This window comes from Macaca mulatta, chromosome 18 (assembly GCF_049350105.2).
Source record: "Macaca mulatta isolate MMU2019108-1 chromosome 18, T2T-MMU8v2.0, whole genome shotgun sequence".
NCBI classification, from domain to species: domain Eukaryota; kingdom Metazoa; phylum Chordata; class Mammalia; order Primates; family Cercopithecidae; genus Macaca; species Macaca mulatta.
In genome coordinates this window covers 4,397,079-4,422,651 of record NC_133423.1, presented here as the reverse complement: position 1 = coordinate 4,422,651, position 25,573 = coordinate 4,397,079, and the positions used below count along the sequence as shown (strand labels likewise).

The window sequence follows — 25,573 nt, the reverse complement described above, 5'->3', positions numbered from 1 at the left end:
AAAAAACAAAAAAAATACAAAAAACTAGCCGGGCGAGGTGGCGAGCGCCTGTAGTCCCAGCTACTCGGGAGGCTGAGGCAGGAGAATGGCGTAAACCCAGGAGGCGGAGCTTGCAGTGAGCTGAGATCCGGCCACTGCACTCCAGCCTGGGCAACACAGTGAGACTCCGTCTCAAAAAAAAAAAAAGAGAATGACAAAAGGCACCTTAGTCACACTGGTTGAAAACAAATCTTCAATATTGTTTCTGTCACTCTAATTGAGAGTAGCTCAATAGGTAAAAACATAAAATCATGTTTACGCTATAGATGTTTATGGAAATAATAAAGAAATGCACGAACTGTGAGGCACATCTTGTCAAATTTCTTTTTTTTTTTTTTTTTTTTTGAGACGGAGTCTGCTCTGTCGCCCAGGCTGGAGTGCAGTGGCCGGATCTCAGCTCACTGCAAGCTCCACCTCCCGGGTTTACGCCATTCTCCTGCCTCAGCCTCCCGAGTAGCTGGGACTACAGGCGCCCGCCACCTCGCCCGGCTAGTTTTTTGTATTTTTAGTAGAGACGGGGTTTCACCGTGTTAGCCAGGATGGTCTCGATCTCCTGACCTCGTGATCCGCCCGTCTCGGCCTCCCAAAGTGCTGGGATTACAGGCTTGAGCCACCGCGCCCGGCCATCTTGTCAAATTTCTTAAATGACAGATCATTAACATGAATCAGAGAAATTTAACACCTTAGCCATTGACTACTCAACATTCCCATTGCCTTACATACACAAAAGGAATAAGAAGAAACATTTCAACCAACACTCAAGTTAACAGGGGCCAGCTGTGGTGGCTCACGCCTGTAATCCCAGCACTTTGAGAGGCCAAAGCGGCAGGATCACTTCAGTCCAGGAGTTCAAGACCAGCCCGGGCAACAGAGTGACAGGCCTCATCTCTACTAAAAATGTAAAAGCTATCCAGGCGAGCGGTGCATGCCTGTTTCTAGCTACTCAGGAGGCTGAGGTGGGAGGATCACTGGAGCTCAGGAGGTCAAGGCTGCAGTGAGTTGAGATCACACCACTGCACTCCAGCTTAGGTGACAGACTGAGACTCTGTCTTCAGAGAAAGAAAAAGGAAAAAGGAAAAAAAGAAGAGGGGAGGGGAAGGGAGGGGAGGGGAGGGGAGGGGAGGGGAGGGGAAAGGGAGGGAGGAAAAGAAGGGCAGAAAGAAAAGAAGGAAGGAAAGAAAGGAAGGCAAGAAAAGAGATTTTTGAAGCTATTTTGTTCCCCCATTCATTTGCACTAGAAACACCAGCCAGTGGAGCTCCTATGAAACAAATTTCTGAATACTTTGGTTGTCTGGATTTTCCCAGGTACCATCTAGACTGCATCTGCAGGTGGAATCTGACCACACCTACACAGAATACTGACTAATGATGACGACATGCAATGTCATCTAACATTCAGAACTTTCAAAAATGAAGTCATTCTCATTCTTTTTTCAAGTAATTGTGGTAGCTATTTCCTATCCAAATGAGCAACAGAGAAAACACGGACAGCCCTCCCGCTCACCTGTGCTTATTTCCTTCAATTAAGGGTGCATGAGCACGCGTGCACACGCACTCACGCAGGCGCACACACTCACAAGTGCACGCGCACATATGGTTTTCCCACACATTTCACCATATCACTCTCTCTTTACTTTTTAAAGACAGGGCACTTGCCCTTATGGCCAACAATGTTATGCCCAAGCTACCCCAACATTCCGAGTTAATCACAAAGGTGACAAACTCCATTTGAACGAAGACCACCTGGTGAGCACGCAGCTCAAATGTTCTCACCTAGAAATTCAGGTTGTGTTTGGAAAGTGGACTTAACAGTGAAAGAAAAAGGCCTGGCGAACTTCAGAGGGGTCACCCAGTCCTGCAACGTTGTGTGTCATTATGGGGTGTTGTGCTATCCATAGAGAAAGAGGAGATGAAAAAGACTCTACAGAGAGAGATCAGACTGCAAGGAAGCATAAAGCTTTCATCACCATAATATGAAGGCCTCCTTGGTACAAATGACTTTTTTTAAGTCCTAATAAGAAATACCATCTATTTTATCTGGAATTATCTCATTTTATTAGCTTCAAATTTTATTCTAAGATTCATCGTATCAGATCATCTAGGCTGGCCAAAAGGTCTGAAAACACAGATCACGTATTATTTTATTGCTATTGTAGCAATAAGTCATTTATGTTCTATTCCTGTATGTTTACAGACTTCGCAGTCACACTGTACAATGATCACAGAAAATGCAGTGAGTTTTTCTTCTTAAATGGTCAGGGAACCCCTAAGGGAGGTAGCGATAGTTCTTTTCTTACTGTTTCGGTAGAGTTTTTAGACTCTCCCTATCTACAGAAACATCACTCGAACACATGCGGGGGACGGGGAAGTCTCTGAGACTCCCGTTTCCTAACTTCTGAATAAAACCTGTCTCAGAAGCATCCTGCAATAGCAACATTCTCTGTATAAATGGAACACGTCCACTGCAAAATCACAGAATCACACTTCTAGCATCCACAACTGTTGCATGTACACATGAGATGACTTCCGGTTCTCTGAGACCGTTCTCCTCTGCATATTTCTACCTCCTCAAAACTACAAAATCATGCTACAGCAATAGATGTAATCAAAGACCACGCACAGGAAAGTTGTGACCTTTAGATCTGCAGACAACACCCACCTAGCAGACACGTAACAAATGCATGGGGTGAGAAGACCAGAACGTACAGATACACTTGTATAATAAGACACGTCAAAAAGACCAATTTGACCAAGGGAGGAATGAAACAAGATTCTAGACTCATGACTCAAAAACTACAGGTACACCACAAAAAATAAACAGCTGAACAGAAACAAGTGGAAGAAAAAAGTCCTAAGAAAGTGTAGTTACTCCAGTATTCAGTAACACTCAAAAAAGGAAATCTAGGCTGCACAGATGTCCTGGGTTGCACTAACAGAAATCGAGTCTCTGTAACAGGAAACACGAGTGTTCTGTTCACCTTTCCAATAGTCTGACCACGCCAAAGTTGCTGGGTTTCCTTCTGGCTACAACACTTTAAGGGCGTCAGAAACAAACATTCAGGTATGGAGAAAGGAAATGTGGAAGGTCCCGGAGACCAGACAGAGGATGGACGTGAAGGCCCTAGAGACCAGGTAGAGAGTGGACAGGGACGGCCCCGGAGACCAGGTAGAGCATGGACGTGAAGGCCCCGGAGACCAGGTAGAAGGATGGACACAGAAGGCCCCAGAGACCAGGAAGAGAGTGGACGTGAAGGTCCCGGAGGCCAGGTAGAGAATGGACACAGAAGGTCCCGGAGACCAGACAGAGGATGGATGGGAAGGCCTCGGAGAGCAGGTAGAAGATGGACATAGAAGGTCCCGGAGACCAGAAAGAGAACAGACAAAGAAAGTCCGGGAGACCAGGTAGAGGATGGATTTGAAGTTCCTGGAGACCAGCTAGAGAGTGGACAGGAACGGCCATGGAGACCAGCTAGAGAGTGGACATGAAGGCCTCGAAGACCAGGTAGAGAATGGATGGGGAAGGTCCCACAGACCAGGCAGAGGATGGATGGGAAGGCCCCGGAGAGCAGTTAGAGGACGGACAGGGAAAGCCCTGGATACCAGGTAAAAGATGGACGCAGAAGGTCCCGGAGACCAGACAGAGGATAGACAAAGAAGGTCCCGGAGACCAGGCAGAGGATGGACGTGAAGTTCCTGGAGACCAGGTAGAGAGTGGACAGGGAAGGCCATGGAGACCAGGTAGAGAGTGGACAGGGAAGGCCATGGAGACCAGGTAGAGAGTGAACAGCAAAGGCCCTGGAGACCAGGTTTAGAGCATGGACGTGAAGGCCCCAGAGACCAGGCAGAGAATGGATGGGGAAGGTCCCAGAAACCAGGCAGAGGATGGATGGGAAGGCCTCAGAGAGCAGGTAGAGGATGGACACAAGAAGGTCCTGGAGACCAGAGAGAGAATAGACAAAGAAGGTCCCAGACACCAGGCAGAGGATAGACAAAGGTGGTCCTGGAGACCAGGCAGAGGATGGACGTGAAGTTCCTGGAGACCAGCTAGAGAGTGGACAGGGACGGCCATGGAGACCAGGTAGAGGATGGACGTGAAGCCCCACAGACCAGGTAGAAGGATAGACACAGAAGGCCCCAGAGACCAGGCAGAGAATGGATGGGGAAGGTCCCAGAAACCAGGCAGAGGATGGATGGGAAGGCCTCAGAGAGCAGGTAGAGGATGGACACAAGAAGGTCCTGGAGACCAGAGAGAGAATAGACAAAGAAGGTCCCAGACACCAGGCAGAGGATAGACAAAGGTGGTCCTGGAGACCAGGCAGAGGATGGACGTGAAGTTCCTGGAGACCAGCTAGAGAGTGGACAGGGACGGCCATGGAGACCAGGTAGAGGATGGACGTGAAGCCCCACAGACCAGGTAGAAGGATAGACACAGAAGGCCCCAGAGACCAGGCAGAGAATGGATGGGGAAGGTCCCAGAAACCAGGCAGAGGATAGATGGGAAAGCCCCGGAGAGCAGGTGGAGGATGGACAGGGAAAGCCCTGGATACCAGGTAGAGGATGGATGCAGAAGGTCCTGGAGACCAGGTAGAGGATGGACACAGAGGTCCTGGGGACGAGGTAGAGGATAAACACAGAAGGCCCTGGAGACCAGGCAGAGGATGGATGTAAAGCAGGGATGCTAGGTCCAGGAAAGACAAGAGACAAGTGTCTGAAGGTTTAAAGGACTATCACATAGAAGAGCTCTCAGCTTGTTCTGATGGCTTCAACACAGAGACCTGCAGGCAAGGGAAGTTCACCAAAGCTAGGGGCCCAGGAGGTGCCGAGCCCCTCACCGGAGGCGTCCCATCTGGAGATGCTCAGCACTTCTCAGGTGCGCTGACCGAGTATCTAGACAGGCTGACCTCAGGTACTCTATACCTGGGAAGCCAGGATCCTAATAATGCACCTACTAACAGGTGTATTTTAAGACCAAAAAAGTGAAAGCACTTCCCTTAAGAAATCCAATTTAGAGTAGACTTAGAAACCATAGATTTGCTGACTCACGCTATGTCTCGATGTGTACATTATAAGAATAAATAACCCAAGATGAGCCCATGTGCTTTATGACTAGTATTTTTCACATATGAAAGATAAATATTTAACCTCTTTCCAAAAAAAAAAAAAAGGCCTTAGAACCATTTATTTTTAAAGATGTCTGTAAGAAAAGGGAAAATACTTCAGCCTATTTTGGACTTCAAATTCTATCATCCGAAATTTCAAATCCTTACCTTAAAACTCACTTCTACTTTCTCAGAAACAGCAACTATGCCACCCACAGGGCAGCTCAGAGGCCTTTTAAAAACTGGGGATGCCACTTTCCAGGTGTAAGCTGACAGGTTTAGAACTTAGGGTGTGTGCAGGCTGTGAGCGTGTGACTAAATTATGGGTCAGGTGGACTAAGCGGGCGTCAAACCCCCCATGCTCTGCTGGGAGGCAACCACGAGGGGAAGGACAGAGTGGGCAAGGTGCAGCCAGGGACACCCAGCATCCAAGACAGCGGAACCCTCACCACTCAGCCTTCTCTGCTTCGGGTTCCAAGAAAACCCACATCTCCAGAAGTGAGCTGGCATCACGTCAAAGGGCCACCAAACTTGTTTTTCACTTTGCAGCAAATAATCTACATGACTGAGAAACCCTGCTGAGGCTGAGAGAACTCACTCACTTTAACTGAACACGGGAAAAGTCAAACCATCAATCCACATGGCACTGCACCGCACTTCCCACCCGTGACGGCCTCCTCAGGTTACACCATCCACCCAGAGCACCCGGGCAGGGAGAAGAGATGAGGATCTACGACCCCGCCTCAGGGACCCCCACTCCCGAGTCACACCTCAGCCCAACACATCTCACGAGACCCTCGAGTGTCCGGGTCTCGGCCTCATCCTAAAAAGTTCACAAGCGCTCAGCGGTCTAATGTAACGAGGTCGGCTGGAGTAAGGCCTTCGCCGGCAAATCTGTAAGGCGGCAGCAGACCTGCGATGTCTCCTACTGGAAAACACCTGGGGTGAGCATCCCTCATGCCAAGACGGCCCCAGCAGGTCACAGATCTAGGCTGGCTCTGAAACCCCAGCCTAAGCCAGGAGCTCAGCAGGTGACCCCAGCACCCACTGGGACATCGTCCCACGGTGGATCTGGGGAAGCTCACTGCTGACATCTCAACTCCCAGACCCAGAACCACACCCTTCACAGTCCTGCCAGCGGCCTGAGTTTGCAGCCCTGGCTCTCAGAGGCCATTTCTAATGGTAACCACTTTAAGAAACCGCAGGCTTACGATGTTATTTTTTTATTTATTTATATATATTTTTTGAGATGGAGTCTCACCCTCACCCAGGCTAGAGTGTAGCGGCGTGATCTCCGCTCGCTGCAACCTTCGCTTCCTGGGTTCAAGCGATTCTCCTGCCTCTGCCTCCCAAGTTGCTGGGATTACAGGTGTGCGCCACCACGCCCAGCTGATTTTTGTGTTTTTAGTTAGAGATAATGTCTCTCACTGTATTGGCCAGGCTGGTCTTGAACTCCTGACCTCGTGATCCGCCTACCTTGGCCTCCCAAAGTACAGGGATTCCAGGCGTGAGCCACCGCGCCCGGCCACAATGAACAATTCTAACAAAGCATGGTTAGGACTTCTCAGGTAATGAACTGAGACTGTGTTTTGTTTTGGTTTTTAACAGAACTTGGGTTTCTTTGTGTTCTGGACGTTAAGTGAGAGTGACCTTCAATTTATGTTCCAGCACAGGGTGCCGCATGCAGGGCAGGGCGCGCACCGGGGAGGCAGGAGGAAAGCAATTCCTTCTCAGTGTTACTGTGACACAGCAATACTAAGGCAGAGGGAGAAGCGAAGACAACCCTCTTTCCAAGTATTTTTTTCAGGAATTTCTGCACAAATCCCATTCTCCAGACTTACATGGTATATCCGTCCTCTGCAAGGCTTTCCTTACTAATACTAGAGAACTAAATAGGTGTTTTTTAAATTATAGATATATAAAAATATATAAAAAAATATATAAAAACCTTAATCACACTACATAAATATTCTTGTCTTTGGAGACACAGGACAATGAACATCTACGGATTCTGTTTAAAATGGCAAACACGTGAAATGCAATCACGTCTGCCTGCTCCTGCAGAATGTCGGTGTGGAGGAAACATCCTCTCAGCAGGAAGGAAGCCGTGCAGGGCTTGCGACTCCTCCCAGGGCCAGCATGCAGAGGACCACCAAGCCCAGGCAGGCGTTCCCCGGCAGGGCAGTGGTGGAGCCTGGGGGGGCTGTTCCCATCTGCTGTGCTCCCGGGCCAGGGCCAGGGTGTGGCTCTCAGCTCAGCAGTGGGAGGGGGCAGGCTGGCTCTGTCCTCAGAGGCCGTGGGCAGGCAGGTGGGCAGCAGCCCTGGCCTTCCAGGGGTGGCTCTGGAGGTCACATGTGGCCCGGGGAAGAGGGGGCCCGCACATCTTACCTCTGTGCTCCAGCCCAGGGCCGCTGACACCCCAGCCCTGGTAGAGGGTGGCAAAGTCCTTTGGAATGTACGTCTTAAAGATGTTGAGGATGTCCAGGCGCTTCTCATGCCCCTCGGCCACCGGCTCCTGTTTGATGGAGTGTAGGATGGGGGGCGCCCCAGCCACGCCGGGCTGGGCCTGCAAGGCCGCGTCGCCCCTGGACCCCGCAGCACAGCTGGCCAGAGTCCTCAGCTCCTGGGCCGCCTTCGAAGGGGGCTCGCGGGGAGGTAGAGGAGGAGCACCCCCTTCGCCCTTTGCAGGAGGTGGACCCTGAGGCTGAGGGCTGAATTTGGCTTTCAGGGAGTCCGGGGCACTGTGCTTACTTGTGGGGGCAAAGCCAGCCCCCGCTGGGGGGACCCCAAACTTCTCCACGGGCTTGCTGTTAGCCGAGGGCTGCGCGCCAGCCCGGGTGATGACGGTGACGGTGGGCGTGGGGGTGGCGCTCCTGCTGAAGCCCCCGCCACCCGGGGCAGGCACCGGTTTGGAGCTAGCCTCCTGCCTGGGCTTGGCCGGGGGCCCCTGTGCGGCCGCGCCATGCGGCTCCTGGCCGTGACAGGGTTTGGTCTGTCGATACCCGTCGGGGCCGGGCGCCCACAGAGCACAGGGCCCTCCGGGATGGCTCTCCTTATTCTTAGGCATGCTAGCGGCTTTTGTGACCCCTCCCAGGGGAGAAGAGCCACTTTTGGGCCCTGGCACCCCCCCTGGCACCTGAGTGCGGGTGAACCGAGCAAGGAGCAAAGGCTGGCATTCTTTGCCACCGAGGGCAGGCGGGGGGCCCGTGCGTCCGCTCCGGGAAAGGAAAACCAAATTGCTTCTGATGCTTTTGTAACCGTTGGGCTGAATCCACGGGGGAGCCACAGAGTTGCAGCTGACGCGGTGCCAGATGCGTTTGTGCATCCACAGGACCTCGGGGTAGTAGGTCTTGTGGCTGCAGTAAGGACACGGGTGAACGACTAAAGCCGCCTGCAGGGAGGAGGCTGTCTCCTTATTGCTGGGGTCATCCCGCGTCGACCTCGCACTTAAATCCAGCGGCACGAGGTCTGAGGCCAGCGCCCGCTTCCCTCCCCCAGAGTGCTCCTTGTTGTGCAAATCGGACAGCTTTTCTGCAGGGTGACCCGTCTGGCCCTCCACTCCCGTACTGGAAGGGAACTCCACACCATCACCAGGAACGGGCACCTCCTGCTTGGGGTGAAATGCTGGCATTTTTAAGTCCGTAGAAAATCTGTGCTGCTCTTGCCTTCTAGAAGTCTCTCTGCTACTGTTTTCAAGTATGGACACAGAAGCTGCGATCCCCGCCTTGGACTCGCCGGTGTCTCTTTCCGAGCCGTTATCTCCCAGCTTGTGACTCTGGTCTCCATTGGCGAGCTCGGTCGAAGTCACCTCTTCGGAAAAGCAGCAGCGGCGCGGCTGTCCCCCTAGAGGAGGCAAAACATGAAATGGGAAGTTACCATTTCTCATCAGAACACAGCACGACACAGCGCACGTACAGCTACAGCACATTCCAAGCGCATCTGTCTTCAGCGGGACAAACCACCCTTGAGTCTGGGGGGGGGTCTCATAAAATCCATGAGGGGCCACCCGGACAAGAACAAAAGGAGGTTGAGTCAGGCAGGGTTTCTTTCCTCAATTTAAATGACCTGAAAGATCACAGGGAAAAAAATACAATAGCAGTGGTGTATCTAGTTACACGTAACTATGCTGTCCCTGGTTAACAGAGGGTGACTGGCATATTAAAACTCAGGAAAAAAAGTAATTGTTCAGCAGTATAAGGTTTGTATGACTTTCAAGGAACAAGGAACTCTCCATTTAGGGCTCTTGGGGAATCTTCACAATCATTCATTACAGGGTAAGAAAACCAGAGAAGTTGGGTGGAGCCCACAGTCACAGAAGCAGGCTAGGGTAGCAGCTTACTCTGTCCAAAGAACCCCAGTGTCTGCCTCCGAAACCACCAGGCTACCGACCACCTTCCACCTCAGCCGTAGGGCTGCCTCCCTACGCATCTCTCCTGTGAGGTCCAGTTCTCAAGCCCAAAACCGTGATGCCCCAAGGTCCCCCAGAGGCGCATGAGCAAAGGGCAGCCATGCTCTCCACCTCCATGCCGCCACCTGTGGGCTGTCCAGGAGAAATGAGCCTGGGGTTCCGCCCCCAAGCTCTGCACCCCTGATGGTCCGGCCTTGGCCTTGACGGAGTGTGTGTCTGAGCCGTGGTCTGGGATGAACTCTGCGGTGGGAAGGGATGGTGAGGTCAGAACCCTCCCACTTTACCTAAGGAAAGTGTGTGACAGGGAGAAACACAGCTGAGGTGTGGGTTGGACTCAGAGGTTTTAAGGCTTTTCCAAAGTCAGAAGAGACTGTATGTACTGCAAGTGGACACAACACAGGGTAACAAAAATTGGGTTTTGTGTTTTGCATTTACGGCCTTGGGTTTATTTAAATCTAGACATCAAAACTGGGCAGGAGTACAAGTGTTTCTGGATATCTTAAAACTCTCTGAACTACAAAACACGAGATTCTTTACCACCCAGCCGCCATCTGCAGTCTCTTACAGCCATGTCTCAGTGGGTGTCCACTTACGACGACAAGGCCCCATGTTCTTGGTTTTCAAATAAGATTTTAAGAGATTTTTAACATTCAGTAGAATGGAGGGATCTGCTAACTCAGAATGTTCCTTTAAAATGTTCTAAGTATATATTTGGAGATAACACTTAGGAATCCCATCAAACTGGTAACAAACCTATTCCAAGGGGTTCTTCATCAAGGTGAGACAGCGTCTGTCACTGAAGGCACTTGCCCAGATCTGAGGGACACATTAAGGCTGGTTTTCAATTAGTGGGCAGTTAATGTGCAATTCATACGCAATGTTAAAGGATATGTCCATGTACAAAAATGTCAGCAGTAAGGGCTGATCAGCATAACTGATGAGATGAGACAAGGAAGAAAAATCTATCCAACTCCTACCGGCTCCTAAAGGCTAATATTTAAATATAGTCAGGGTAGACACAGTTGCTTATGCCTGCAATCCCAGCACTATGGGGCACCGAGGTGGGTGGGTCACTTGAGGTCAGGAGTTCAAGACCAGCCTGGCCAACTTGGTGAAACCCCATCCCTGCTAAAAATGCAAAAATTAGCCAGGTGTGGTGGCGTGTGCCTGAAGTCCCAGCTACTCCTGGAGGCTGAGGCAGGAGAACCGCTTGAACCCAGGAGGCAGAAGTTGCAGTGAGTTGACATCATGCCACTGTACTCTAGCCTGGGCAACAGAGCAAGACTTCATCTTAAAAAATAATAGTAATAATGATGACAAAATAAATTTTAAAATAAAAAATAAATCAATGAAGTCAGGTATATGAGTCTGTCATATGCAGACACTGGTATGAGAAAGGAGACTGGGCAGCGCTAGGATGCACCATGGATAAAAACGTGGACTTTACTCGGAATTAAGTGCACGAAGGAGGAAATGTGGGCCTTTGTTTAAGTCAGACTGGTGCTCAGTACATTCAATTCAATTCTAAATACTCAAAAACAGCAACATCTGGCAGGGACAGGTCTAGGTTTCCCTGCAGTAAAGGAATCAAGATTTCTGAACACACATGTTCAAGACTACTGGTGGAGTTTGTAAGTTGAAACAATGCGGCTGTGTAATCTGCCCCTGTACCTCTGTGGGGTTTTCAAAGCACGACTGTCAAGCTTCCAAAATGTTCCCCAAAACAATCATAAAACATCACCCAGGACTTCCGGTACTTCTGACCAAGACACTGAGTAATAAACTAAAAGTGAATAATCTGCAGGCACACTGGCTCAGGACCATAATCCCAGCACTTCAGGAAGCCGAGACGGGCAGATCACTTGAGGCCAGGAGTTCGAGACCAGCCTGGCCAACACGGCAAAACCCCGTCTCTACTAAAAACACATAACTTAGCCAAGCAAGATGGCATGTGCCTGTAATCCCAGCTACTCGGGAGGCTGAAGCAGGAGATTCCCTTGAACCCGGGAGGGAGAGGCTGCAGTGAGCCGAGATCACGTCACCACACTCCAGCCGGGGCAACAGAGCAAGACTCCGTCTCAAAAAAAAAAAAAAACTGAATGGCCTAGCCAAAGTGATCGAAGTCACCGGTCGGGAGTGAATAGCAAAATGCCTCAGGAACACACAGACCCTGCACAGAGTCCCAAGCCACCCCAGGTGGGCGGGAGAGAAGCATGACCACGAGTGGAGGGGCAGGGGCGAGAAACTGAAGCTACTGGCAGAAGCGGCTGATGAGCAGACAGACTGAACAGCTTTCCAAGGACCTCCTTTCTTTCCAAGGAAGAAAATATGTGGCTAACTGGAGAGGTGCAAGATCCTCAGCAACAAGGAACCAAGCACCTTCTCAGCCAGGGAGCCAGGACCCTCTTCCCCAGACTCTCTTCTAGCCGAGGTTTCTTCAGTTACAGGATCAGGGCCACTGAAACAGCAGAGCCTCTAGCCAGCTCCTGATCGGGCCTCAGGCCTTGGTGTGCAGAGAGGCGCAGGCCCAAGTGCTCCCCGCATTGGACATTGGTCATCAGAGCCCCAGAACAGACAGCTTTGCCCCTCGTCCCTGGCTCCTGGACCCAGTGCCTTTGACAAGGACCCTCCAGGGGCCTCCAATCACGGGAATAAACTACTGCCAATCCAGTGGGCCTGGCAAAGTGCTGCCACGTAACACAGCCACGTAACACAGTAAGGAGCCAAGGTCTCCTTACTGCCACCAAGGTTTCGTTGCAGCCAGGCCAAAGCAAAACTAAGACAAGGGGCCTCCCAGGCGGCCCAAGGGGACCACGACACCCATCTGCTGTTCCCAGGTTCCTGAGTGCCATTCTGACTTCATCTATTCCTTCTCTACACTCCCCATTCTCGTGTGGAGCACAGCGGCATTCCATCCTCACACGCAAGGTGAACCTCCCAGAGAAATACGCGCCAGCACTGGCCAACGGGCCCCCTCAGGGCACCCCACAGGTGGCAGCAGGCACAGACACACTTGTGTCCCCTCCACGGCCCCACGCCCCCACCACGGCCCACGCCCCTTCCTCCATGGCCCCCACACCCCCACCACGGCCCGCACTCCTTCCTCCACGACCCCGACGCCCCCACCATGGCCCACACTACTTCTTCCCTGGCCCTCCGCATCCCCTCACGGCCCCCACCCCTCCCCGTCTACGGTTCTCACGCCCCCTCCACAGCTCTAACGTCCCCACCACAGCCCGCACACCTTTCTCCATGGCCCCCACACTCCCCCCCTCCACAGCCCCCACACACCCCCCTCCACAGCCCCCACACTCCCACCTCCACAGCTCCTACACCTTCCTCCACCGCTCCCACGCACCCCCCGCCTCCACAATTGGGACTCAGCGTTGGTGGCTTCTGATGTTTCAGTGGCCCTGATCCTGAAACGGAAGAACTCAGCTAGAAAAGGGTCTGGGGAGGGGGGCTCTGGCTGCCTGGCTGAGGAAATGCCTGGTTCCGTGGCTGCCATGCCACGAAGGGAGAAGGTCTGCAGGAAAAAGCACTTCTGCTCCTCAGTCCTTGCCAGTCTGACAGCCCCTTGGTGGCAGTGCTCACCGGGCACTTTATTAGAATTAAACAAAGGAAAGAGAACGGTGCTGATCTGAGAATGGCGTGGCCTTGCACAGATGGCTGCCTCTAACCCTAACCGCAGTGCCGAGGGTACACACCAGAAAGGCTGTGTACTGGCTCAGAAAGGCCTGGCAGCAGCCCTGTGCAGAAGGAGCAAGATCTCTAACACGCACCTCATGCTCTCTGGGTGCACGGAAGCATGCGCCAGGAGGAGCCAGCCGGGTCCAAGCAGCCAGCCGGGTCCAAGCAGCCAGCCGGGTCCGAGCAGCCCTGGGGAAGGCGCATGTGGTTCACGACTGAGTGTGCACGCACATGCCACGGACGGCAACACTGGCGGCTCTGCCCTTGGCCCAAACACACCGGGGGCTCCCGGGTTCCTTTCTAAGCAGGACCTTCCTGATGTGTCTTGGAAACACAAATACGGAGCAGGTCTTGGGTGACTCCACTGCATCCCAAGCTGGCCCTGGCCTGGCTGGTTCCGCACACCGTGGACAAGAGTTGCACACGGGGCCCAGGGAGTGGCGGACTGGCACTGTCTGAAGTCCCTGAGGCAACATCTTCAACACACACAACTGCCCTCAAAAGCACAGACATGCCGTGAGGGCACTTTGTATAAAAAGTTACTCCCCTTTCGCTTAATTGTTTTTATTATTATTGTAGTAAAAAATACATAACAAAAAGAAGTCTGCAGCCACGCAGCCACGCAGCCACGCAGCCACACAGCCACCCTGAGGTTCTCCCCTTCCACGCTTGTGGCTACTCTGGGGCTGCCTGCTCATCTTGTTTTCGGTTTTCCATGGGTTTTTAAAGCACTTCGTTCTTAGTGCACATTTGTGCCTCTTTTCTTCTTTGCAAAATAAACAGGACCCCAGGATCACGCTGCTGGCTATCACTCCAGGAGGTGCAATGGGCAGCAAGCGTGGGTCTGCGCCTGGCTCTGGTGATGCTGAAGAACCAGGCTTTGCATCTAGGGTACTGCTGCGCCCCATCCCCCGGGAGCCGTACCCCCACGGGAGTAGTCGCCTCTCTCTCCTTCCCAGGCTGTCCACCTGCAGGAGGCAGCGCCAGCCCCGGCGCCAGGACCCTCATGCCCCCTGTGCACTGACAGCACATCCTCCAGCCTGTTTCCTGAGCAGCTACTCCTACAAAGCAGCCCTTCCAAAAACCAGCTTCCTCCTGAAACGCACCCCCACGCTCCCTCTGGAAGACACTTTTCTTGCCTAACTTCTTAAGTGTTTAAAATGAAGATTTTTCCCATTTCTGCCCCCTCTATACTGGGCTTCATAAAAACCATTATTTATTTCCATCCATAACAGATACAATTTAGTTAACTCCGTGAACAGAAAGGGGTGTCTGTTCTCTCCGGGTTTCTAAGTGAAGGTTAGAGGCCCTGCCTGGGGACTGGGAGCTGTGGTGCTTTGCTGGGCTGGGCTTTGTTGCACACACAGGGTGACTGCAGGCAGGCTCCCCGCTCCGCACAGTTGTTGGACCCGTCTGCAGTCAAGTTCATGGCACAGCCTGAGCTCAACACCGGGGGCTCCCCTGCATATTAACAGGGAGTGAGAAGGGAATGAACAGGTAATTGCAAGCATCACATTCATCAGTGACATCTGTGATTCAACTTTAGGCTGACAAGGAAGAGGGGACGGGAGGTGAGGGAGGAGGGGAGGAAATGGTACTACTTTTATAAAGGTTAAGAAAAGGTAAAATTCCACAATATTAAGATTATACAGGGAAGAAAGTTGATGCTTTTTTAGAAGACGAATTCAGTTCAGCGACCATAATTCTAAGGAGCCTTGGGAATAAAACTTCTCACCTCCCAACCTACAAACGGCATCAGAACTACCAGAAAGGGGCCGTTTAATGAACAACTGCATGTACAGAGACTTGTATGAGGACTTTTATCTGGTTCTAAATTTTTCAACCTTATCACAATGATTTCCTTTCTAATGGATAAGACAGCTTGACTTCTGAAGATTTTCCAGTTCTATGACTGACAATTTTACTCACACATGTCATTTTCATTATGCAGCCACACATCTTAAATATCTTATTCTACAATTTCAGCAACCAGTTTCAGCTAACAATTATGTTACCACATCCTTCCCACAGGAAAAAACCTGCCAAGGGCATGAGGAACCCGTAACAACCCAGAATCTCACTGGACTGATCTCTCGGCACGGGCTGATCGGACACCCACTGCCCTGAGACCGGAATCCATCGCCGGAGCCCCGGCCACTGGCAGGACCGTGCCCCGCCCCTCTGAAGCCTCCGTCATCCACGAGGACTTGGTTCCTAGGACACGGCCACCACGGGACGAGCCCACAGGCCCTCTCATTTCAGCCACATCAGCTCAGGTCAGACACGTGCACAGCATGCACACTTCTTCCAGGCACCCCACCACGATAACAGAACAGGAAGAATCTTTGCAGAGACGTGGCATATCCACGCACCACACCTAGGCCAGTTTAGTAACCTACGGGATGATCCTTAGATGCCTCACACATACTTTGCTTTTCCAATACATTGTACGTTGGCAGGACTGAAGGCACTGAACAGAAAGGGAGGCAGCCAGCACAGGTCCGCACACGCTCTGCCACTGACCTGCTGCAGAAGCAAATGAGATCAATTCTGTGTGCGGTGGTAGGTGTATAAAATACAAATCGTTTCAATCTATTATATCCCAGACTTGGCAAGAAAAAAGGAAAAAAAAAAGTCATGCAAAAGTGCATCAACTATATAACGTGATTTTATTTTTTCAGAGGATTACTAAGCTGGTAATGTAGGAGGCTGAAGCATGCATGGACCTGGTCTTTCCCTGACAGTCTTGGGGACAGGAAGGAGAACATGGCTGGGTACAGTGCACAGAGGTCAGCTGGGAGCAGGCCCGATGCCTCTGCCCAGGAATGGCCATTCCTGAATCTGATACGGACAGGAGACAGGGAAATATTGGCTAGAAGAGAGTAGTTCCCTAGCAAAGGCCCCACCCTGAAGCTTGAAAACCTGTGGCCCTAAATGGGAACAGGCATTCCTGTTTTCGAACTCAAATGTTGCCTTTTGGCCCACCATGCCTCCCTATCCTGCACCCCCAGAAACCCCAAACCCCAGACTCTGAGAGCAGAGCAAAAGACCAGAAGACTAGCAGAGTGGCAGAACGGCACGGCAGAGAAGAGAAGGAGCATCTGAACATCCGGAGGAGTTTGGCTGGGGACAGAGAGGAGGTCGGCCGTGGGACACCTGAATTCTAGGGGAAGATCATCTTCCCACTCCATCCCCTTTCCAGCTCCCCATCCATCCCCCTGAGAACCACCTCCATCACTCAATGAAATCCCTGCACTCACCATCCTTCAAAGCCCGTATGACCCAATTCTTCCTGGACACCAGACGAGGACCCAGGTACCAAGAGGGCAGGGTGTAAAAGGCTGTCACCCTGATTCTCCACTGAGCTGGTTGAACACTGAGCCATCTGCAGATAGCAACTGCTAAAACAGCATTAATTGTCTAAACACTACCATGGGGCTGGTGCCCAAAAGCACTCACCCAGCTCCTGCACCTGCCCATCTGCTTGCTCCCCCTCCTATAAGGGGGTTTGAGTGCAAATGAGCAAATGGCAAGTCCCGCGAGGGGTCAGGGAACTCACCTGTTTCAGATCCACAAGGAGGGAGGTCTCAGAGGTTGCTGTAGTGCCCGCCCTCCCATGAGCCGCCATCATGTGCACTGACGACCCAGATGGGTAAAGGGAACTGGACAAGCTTATTGGACCAGGGCTGACACTCAGAGATGAGGGAGACCAAAGCAGCACTGAGACTCAAAAGCTCTCGATGAGATGCAACAAAGGCTTGAAACTAACAAGATGAAATCCCGTAAGGAAAGACAAAGTGCAAGAAGAAAAAGTTCTGGCCACGGAAAAGACCCTAAGCTTCCAGGAGACCACAGGCTCAGTGTGAGTTACTCGGCTCAGGGTTGAGATCAAACAGAAGCATCCTCAGCAACAGCCGGGGATGGAAGGTCCAGGACAGGTCTGGCCAAGGGTCCTCTCTCCACACTAGGCAGCAGGAGCCCAGCCTGGGCTCTGAATCGTACATGGAAGAGCATCAAGTGAACAAGAGAGAGCGCGTCCAGAACAAGCCCATGGGAGGCTTCCGGGAACCAAGTAATACGAGAATGACTGCAAGAATGTGGACTGTTCCACCCAAAACAGGGGGCTGGTGGGTTGGGCTGCCGCAAACCCCGATGTCACTCGGTGAGCACTGAATGGACACAGGAAAATCAGTTCTTCCAGGACAGCCTTGCAGGTGGCATCTGAGAATCATCTGTCAAGGTCACGAGCTACAGCTGGCAAGAACTAATCAAGGCCAGAACTTGGCCTAAGGTCCAGGCTTCTGAGGGAGTGGCCTGCACATTCTCAAAAAAAAAAAAAAATCTCTGGGTGATTCTAATTGCAGCCAAGATTGAGGAGGGCTGGGCAAGATAGGACAAATAAACAGAAATCAATGAGAATGAGATTTCAGGGGAGGCCAAGGGAGAAGTGTTCATCTGAGATAAAGAGTGCATCCCTCACCACCGAGAGGGGCAGGCAGAAAGCAGGAGGCAGGAGGCAGCTCTCAGGAATTCTGCAGGGACAGACCCTCCATCCGCACACACACGGAAACATGATCTCCCCCTGTCAGTTCTAAAGTTCTAAGTTTTGTGTATGGAAACGACCCAAAAACTGCTAACCAGACAGGAGTGATTCATTTCTTATGTACTCTTCAATGTCATTTTTATTTTCTATTCAATTCCTTGTGACTTAGTTGATTTTTGCAGAGGTGTTTCTAAGCAGTACAAAGTAGAAACACACTTCTTTTCTAAAAAAATGTTTTGTCATTTCTTAATCTCTACCTTTAAAAATAGCAAGCAGTGATTTCACTCTGAGGAGCACTTACACAGCCATCACTGGCAGCCACCACTGCCAGCACCCCTGGGACCTGAGGGGGAGATGGGTGACTCCGGAGAAAAGGCCGTTTCATACGAGTCTCGCTGCTAGTCCGGCTCGGTCCCATGACCTCACCTGTGGTCATGAGCGATCGCGGGCAGCATGCTGTTTTATTACATGAGGCAGTGTGCCTCCCTGCTCACGCTTATTATAGCAATAATTTCAGAGCTTCTCACTCTTGGTTAAAACACAAAACAAAACAGAAACACAAATGCAATACCAAGCATGAAACCATGAACACCTTTGAGTACCTGGGCTCTTCCTCCTACACAAAACGTCCCGCCGGGTCCCTCAGAGTGAATCTGTGGTCACGACCCAGACCCCTGCTGCCTGTGCACTGAGTGTGCGCTGAGGTTTTTTAATACAACCGGCCTCTTTCTGTTGTCTCCCCAGTTTCTCACCCCAGGTAGCTGGGTACTAAACACAAACTGGTCATTCTGATATGAGAACGAGCAAATCTACCAGAAAATTACGAGCCATGAGTGTCTGTAATGAAATCCACAAGGAACCATGACTGCAGTTTCTCGGTCCCCATGGCACACCTGTGTCGGGGTTTATGCCAGTGGCTTTAATGATACAGCCCAATGCACACACCTGTTGCAGGGCAGAGCAGGTCACCCAGGGAGGCCAGCCCCAAGCCAGGGAGCAGCACTGACGTGCCCAGGATGCATCCCAGCTCACCAAGGACCAGGGGACTTCAGGGAAGAACCAGACAGGCCTTGGGACGATGGCCAAGCAGCCTGGCTGCCAGTGCCACCCCACAAGTCTCCAAGTCTCCAAGGAAACAAGGGACACAGGGCAACCTGGGTCCTACACACAGTAGGCCCATGTGGACGTCAGTCATTACCCTTTGGAGAGGAGAAGCTGGGTTTGCAAACACAGCCTGAGCACTGCATTCCCCAGCCAGAAGCACTGAGCGGGGGTGTGATAAAAACATGACACTTCCCAGGTTCACTGGGTGCCTGGAACCATGCCAGGAACTTCACATCCATGACCTGCCCCTCGGAACAGGTCTAGGGACGGAAGGTAACTGTCCTATTTTGTAGATAAGAAACCTGAGGCACAAAGCAGCTTATCTAAGGACACCAGGCTGAGAGCTGAGGCCAGCTTCAAATGCGTCAATCTCAGCCCACACCCCACAGCACTGGGCACATCGACACTGGCAGGAGGTCCCAGATCCCAGGAGGGCCATCAGGGAAGGAAACCAGGCACAGCAGGTACGGGGTGGGGGACACCAGGGGAACCCAGGAGGGATGGAGATGGCACAGAGAAACCAATAAGGGGGCTGAAATATTTTGAAAAGAAAAGAGAAAATGATATGAAGAGTCTGCACTTTAGGAAACAGGATGTGGGGTGAACGGGTGTGAGCGGGAGGGGACTGACAGAGGAGGGTACTACCGTAAGCATGAGCCAAACCCTAACCCTAAACCTAGCACTAACCTTAACCCTAACCCTAACCCTAGCACAAACCCTAGCCACAGCCGTAGCAATACACCTAACACTAACCTAACAACATGATCACCTAATCCCCATCCTAACTCCTCAACCCTATCCATGAGCCAAACATAACCCTAAACCTAACTGCTAACCATAACCACTAACCCTAGCCCTAACTATTAACAATAATCCAACTCTCACCCTAACCCTAATCCAACTCTCACTCTAATCTCTACCCAATTCTCACCCTAACCCTAATCCAACTCTCACCCTAGCACTAACCCAACTCTCACCCTAACCCTAACCCAACTCTCACCCTAACACTAACCCAACTCTCACCCTAACCCTAATCCCACTTTCAACCTAACCCCTACCCAACTCTCACCCTAACCCTAATCCAACTCTCACCCTAACCCCTACCCAACTCTCACCCTAACTCTAACCCAACTCTCACCCTAATCCTAACCCACCTCTAACCCTAACCCTAATCCAACTCTCACCCTAACACTAACCCAACTCTAACCCTAACCCTAATCCAACTCTAACCCTAACCCTAACCCAACTCTAACCCTAACCCTAATCCAACTCTCACCCTAACCCTAACCCACCTCTAACCCTAACCCTAATCCAACTCTCACCCTAATCCTAACCCACCTCTAACCCTAACCCTAATCCAACTCTCACCCTAATCCTAACCCACCTCTAACCCGAACCGCTCCCTCTCTAGCCGCGGACTTGCCCGCAGCCAGGTCCTCCTGCGAACCCGCACGGCTGTTCTTGCCAGGACCCCATCCCGGACACGTGACTAGGCAGGGGGTCCCCAAACATGACGTACCTCCTCCTAGTGGCCTGGCCAATCGCACCAGCCCTACAGAACCTGTATTAAAACACCAAATGAGAAACAGGAACTTCCACAGGTGCCCAGGCGGCCAGGTGGAAAACCGCAGACACAGAGCTCTCAGTCAGTCCGTGGCCCCAGCCTCACCTGTGTGCTTTGGGGACAAGGCTGTTATCTCATCCGTGCCCTGAAGACCGGAGACCCCATCAGACCGAGACAGGCAGAGCCAGCAGGAGGGGGCCAGGCAGGGAGGCCCACAGCAGGGAGGCCACAAGAGCAGGGAAACACGAAACACAGAGGGAGGGGGATGGCGAGGCAAACACCACCATGGTCCTCTCTGCCGTGGCTCACGATGCCGCCCCTGGCTTCCGGGGAGCACACAGCTGAGGAAGAGCCCCATTTCCACCACCAGCGATGACAGTCGCACCAGAGAGCCAGCGCAGACTCAGCCACTGGACCAAAGAAACACAGCACAGCCAAGGGACAGGCCTTACATCCGGGGCTCGGGGTGGCCTTTTCCTCGCTGTCCCCACGAAAATGAGACGACTTCACAGGAAAGGAAAGCAGCATCTTTTGATATACGGGAAAGACTCTAGGTTCTAAATAGATGTAAGATCACAGGGAGTGTCACTAATAACACGTTATGGTTTTATAATCTTCTGGTCAGCCACAGGCTCTGGGGTTGGCAAACAGGGCTCTTCACCCAGAAGGTGACATTCACAGGGCTCAAAATATGTCCCAGGCAGCACAAGTCACCAGGAAGTAGCACAGCTTGGGAAGCCCTTTGCGTGTTCAAGAGCAGAGACCAGGAAAGGCCAGCTGGGAAGACAGGTGGGAAGGCTGGTGGGAAGGCTGGTGGCCAGGTGGGGGAAAAGCAAGTGGGAAGGCAGGTGGCCAGGCAGAAGGCAGGTGGGAAACCAGATGGTCAGCTGGGAAGGCAGGTGGCCAGGTGGAGGGAAGGCAGGTGGTGGGAAGGCAGGTGGGAAGGCAGGTGGGGGGAAGGCAGGTGGCCAGGAGGGAAAGCAGGTGGAGGGAAGGCAGGTGGGAAGGCAGGTGGGGGGAAGGCAGATGGGAAGGCAGGTGGCCAGGAGGGAAAGCAGGTGGAGGGAAGGCAGGTGGGAAGGCAGGTGGGGGGAAGGCAGATGGGAAGGCAGGTGGCCAGGAGGGAAAGCAGGTGGAGAGAAGGCAGGTGGGAAGGCAGGTGGCCAGGAGGGAAGGCAGGTGGGGGGAAGGCAGATGGGAAGGCAGATGGCCAGGAGGGAAGGCAGGTGGAGGGAAGGCAGGTGGGAAGGCAGGTGGCCAGGCAGGAAGGCAGGTAGGGGGAGGGTAGGTGGGAAGGCAGGTCTGAACACAGCCTCCAGGAGAGTGTGCTGTCCACACACGGGAACTCACCCATTGCCCAATCACCACACATGCCCTTTCTGACTGAACCATGGTTGACTGGGGGAACTGGATGATATCCCAGGTCTGCACTTTTCAAACTCAGTCCCGATTCCAACTCCTTCTGCTCTAACTCAACACCCGAGTGAGCATTTGGTCATCTCAGGCCAGGCAGGAATACTGGAAACTGATAGAGCAAAGTCACAGAGCAAGCCTGCGTGCCATGTTTTCAGGTTGTAAGGGAATGAATGTTAAACCATAAGAAAGGCGATTTTGGCCCTAACCCAGCAGAGCGGGTTTCCCACACAGGCACTCCTGCCGCCGCAGGGCCTCTGCACTCGCTGTTTCCCCTGCAATTCACAAGGCTGCATCTCCTCCTAAACGAGCATCTCCCCAGACACCAAGAATGCAAACCTTGTTTCACAGCTTCATCACCACTATCTAGTGCGTCTGGCTCCTGGTAGAGCGACCATCAACAAACATGTATTTATGGGATGAATGAGGCGAGTAGAAGACGTCATTTAATATCCAAGACTCACAGGCAATGAGACAGTGCATAGGAAAGTGCTCTAAAAAGCATGAAGAGCAAGATGAACATGTTAATTCAGCAGGTATCTCTTAAGGGCCTGCAGGTAAGAACAGTAACGTTAAGTACAGGCAGCCTCAGGGGCAGGTATGGAGTCCTGGCAGCACAGAGCACAGCTCTTAACCCAGTTACCAACCTCGAACGGGTGCTGAGGTGGACATCCCAGAGCTACAGTAACTGGACTCAGTGACGACGGACAGGCTGGAGGCCATGCATTCTGGATGAGGGAGTCTCTCTCCAAAACAAAATGCACCAGCATGTGCCGAGGAAATCAAGCTCAACATGACGGTAAGATAAAGCACTTCCCAAATGACGGCTCCACCCCGGTCACACTGCAGCCGGCCCTGAGGATGGGCTAGCAGCCCTGCAGGAGCCAAGTATTTCAGGGGCAGGAACCCGCTCCTTGTCCAGCTCCCCCCACTGCGAGCTTCACCATCCGGAAGTGTGCAAAGCTGCAGGTGAAACAGGAAGCTCTGCCTTCTCCCCAGCGTCCATGCTCTTGACCCAGAAGGTGATCCATGTACAACCTGAAGTATGAGATTTCATTAGCAGCCCACTCTCTTAATTAAAACCCAGATGGAATATTTGCAGTGATGGCCTCGAATGGTAGACAGTGCTCAGGGTTGACGGCAAATGGGATACTCAGGTCACTGGTTCTCCTATCCCCAGCAGCTATGATTAGGAGATGGCCATACTCCTTCACTTTCCTCTTCTTAGACGTTCCCTCTTATTTAAAAAGAAAAATCTATGAAACTAGCCCCATACAAGTGTATGGGGGTGGGTAACAAATAGGTATTTGTGATACAAAAGCGAACAGCCTCTATCCAAATGACACTGGTGATTTCAACCACATATGGCGGGCAGGGTCACCCTCCTCCCAGGGTGAACACGCACGGCGCCAGAAGCCTGACGCTATCTCAGAACTCAGGGCCGCTGCATTCAGAATCATTTCAAGATCTCAGCATGTACTTCTAATATTTGTGAATCTGTAGTAACTTTTATAACAGACACTACTAGTCACCAAAAACCTGGATTTGACAGCAAGAACACCACAGTCATCAACAGTGTTTCTCAGAAGAAGATCCATCCTCTATCACTTTTAACCTGCCCTGAAAGGGGGAAACTTGATGAAATCAGGCATCCAGATTTCAGCACAATTTGAATTTCTAAGACAATCAAAATGCCAGAGACTCAGAAAGAGAAAACTACATAGACATCTGGGGGGAAAAAACAGCCCCTGGAAAGATACTCAAGCTGAAAGGATCTTGGCAGCAGGCAGAGTGGTTCTCCAAGCCGTGGAGAAGAGAGGCCGTTCCGCCGAGAGTGAAGGCCGGAGCACGCTGTCAGATGATGTTTTTGGACGGGATGTAGAAAATACTCGAGGAAAAGTTGTAGCTGTAATATCCGGGGTGGGGGGGGGCTTTTCCAATAAAAACAAGACGTAAGCTGCCTGTGCAAGTGCAGCCAAAGAAGTGCTTAAAACCACTGCCACGGGCTGGTGTGATCTGCAAGTTCTCCTCCTCAAACATACAGAAATAACCAAGACAGACTCAGTGCTTCAGAGGGACACAAGGGGCACAGAAAAGCCGGGGGACACACAATTGCTTTCAGAGGCTACGCAGTTCAGAAGCAGGTGCAGAGCCAATCAGGAAGCCACGAGCCCCTCCAGAGGCACCGAGTCGGGGAGACCCACGCCCCAAACACCAAGGCCATGGAGCAGGAAAGCGACAACGTGGGTCTTGCCCTCATCCTCATCAAAGGGCAGCCCTGGGCTTTCATACAGAATAACAAACGCTGCTGCCAATCGTCCAGTTCAGTCCTATGGCCAGGAAAGTTTCTTCTAAAGAAATGTTTTAAAGCTTTCTCATTCTTATCAAGACACACACAATGTAAACTACAAAAAAAAAAGCCTGAATGACAAGAAAATGCCAGGACTAGAGCAACGTGGAAATGAATGATATTATAAAATTGTTATAAATTATACCCCAAGATGTTTATTCTACTTCTTCTGGATGACTGAGTATACATGTTTTCATTTTAAATGATAATCTATTAATATAAACGACCTGCAGAAGTATGTTATCTGCGTTAATAGAAAATTATGTAAATATCTTAGTACTCTGGACACTATATTTTATTTTTGAGACAAGGTCTTGCTTTGTCACCCGGGCTGGAGTGCACTGGTGCAGTCACAGCTCACTGCAGCCTCAACCTCCCAGGTTCAAGCCCTCCTCCCACCTCAGCCTCCTGAGTAGCTGGCTCTACAGGTGTGTGCTACCACGCTTGGCTACTTTTTTTTTATTTTTTGTAGAGATGGGTCTCACTTTCTTGCCCAGGCTGTTCTCAAATTTCTGGGCTCAAGTGATCCTCCCTGGCCTCTCCAAGTGCTGGAATTACAGGCATGAGCCACTGTGCCCCCAGCCTTGGAAACTGTATTTTGATGTCCGAACAAAAACAGTCCCAAATTAAATACAGAATTTCTGACTAGACAAATTATTCATGTTACTTTTTAAATCGGTGAGTACAAAATCAACAATTTAAAGGTTAATCAAATACCTCCAGCTTCCATGACAGCTTTCAGTTAAACAGCAGTTCATCCAGCATAAAACATAATCACGTTCTAGAAACCTAGAATTCACTAACTGCTTCCTATTGACTCGACCACAAAGAAAACGTGTCGCCCAGGTTTGGTTTTTCTGTTGTGAATCAAATGCTGAAGTGAATCGAATTCAAGCTGGCTCTCACGGCTACTCTACGCTTTACACACCCTCCTTCATCCCCAAATCCTAGCAGCAAACCAAAACACATCCACTGGGGAAAATGCAATCAATACAAATATTCTTTTATTATTTTTAAAAACATGGCAAACCATACTTTAATTAGATAGCAATGAAGATTTCCATTTACAAATTTATCCAAGTTGGCAAAAAAATAATTAGCTAGCACAAATCCTTTCTTGCATGACGCGGCGTTCGGAACCAGATGCCAGCTAGCACGCGGGCCGCACATGAAGTCTTATCAAGAACGGTGGCGGGGACTGTCAGGAAGAAGGTGCTGACTCCGCTTGTAGATGTCAGAACGAAAATAAGGAAGCATCGAGTAAGGAGGACAGCAGGAAAGCCTGGACCATAACACAAGTTTTGCATTTGCTTTCTGAAGCAATGGGGGCCTGGAATCTTCCAACAGGGGTCACAAAGAATAC

The 25,573-nt window shown here is 51.3% G+C and overlaps 1 protein-coding gene across 10 annotated transcripts in view; it reads right to left on the bottom strand.

Moving 5' to 3' along the window:
* ZNF516 (zinc finger protein 516) overlaps positions 1–25,573 on the bottom strand; it is a 138,823-nt gene that overhangs the window by 14,466 nt on the left and 98,784 nt on the right. For all 10 annotated transcript variants that reach the window (XM_077975134.1, XM_077975141.1, XM_077975135.1 and 7 more), the window contains one exon: positions 7,527–8,981. In XM_077975134.1, coding sequence (XP_077831260.1) covers positions 7,527–8,981 — 1,455 coding nt within the window. The remainder of the gene's footprint in view (positions 1–7,526; positions 8,982–25,573) is intronic.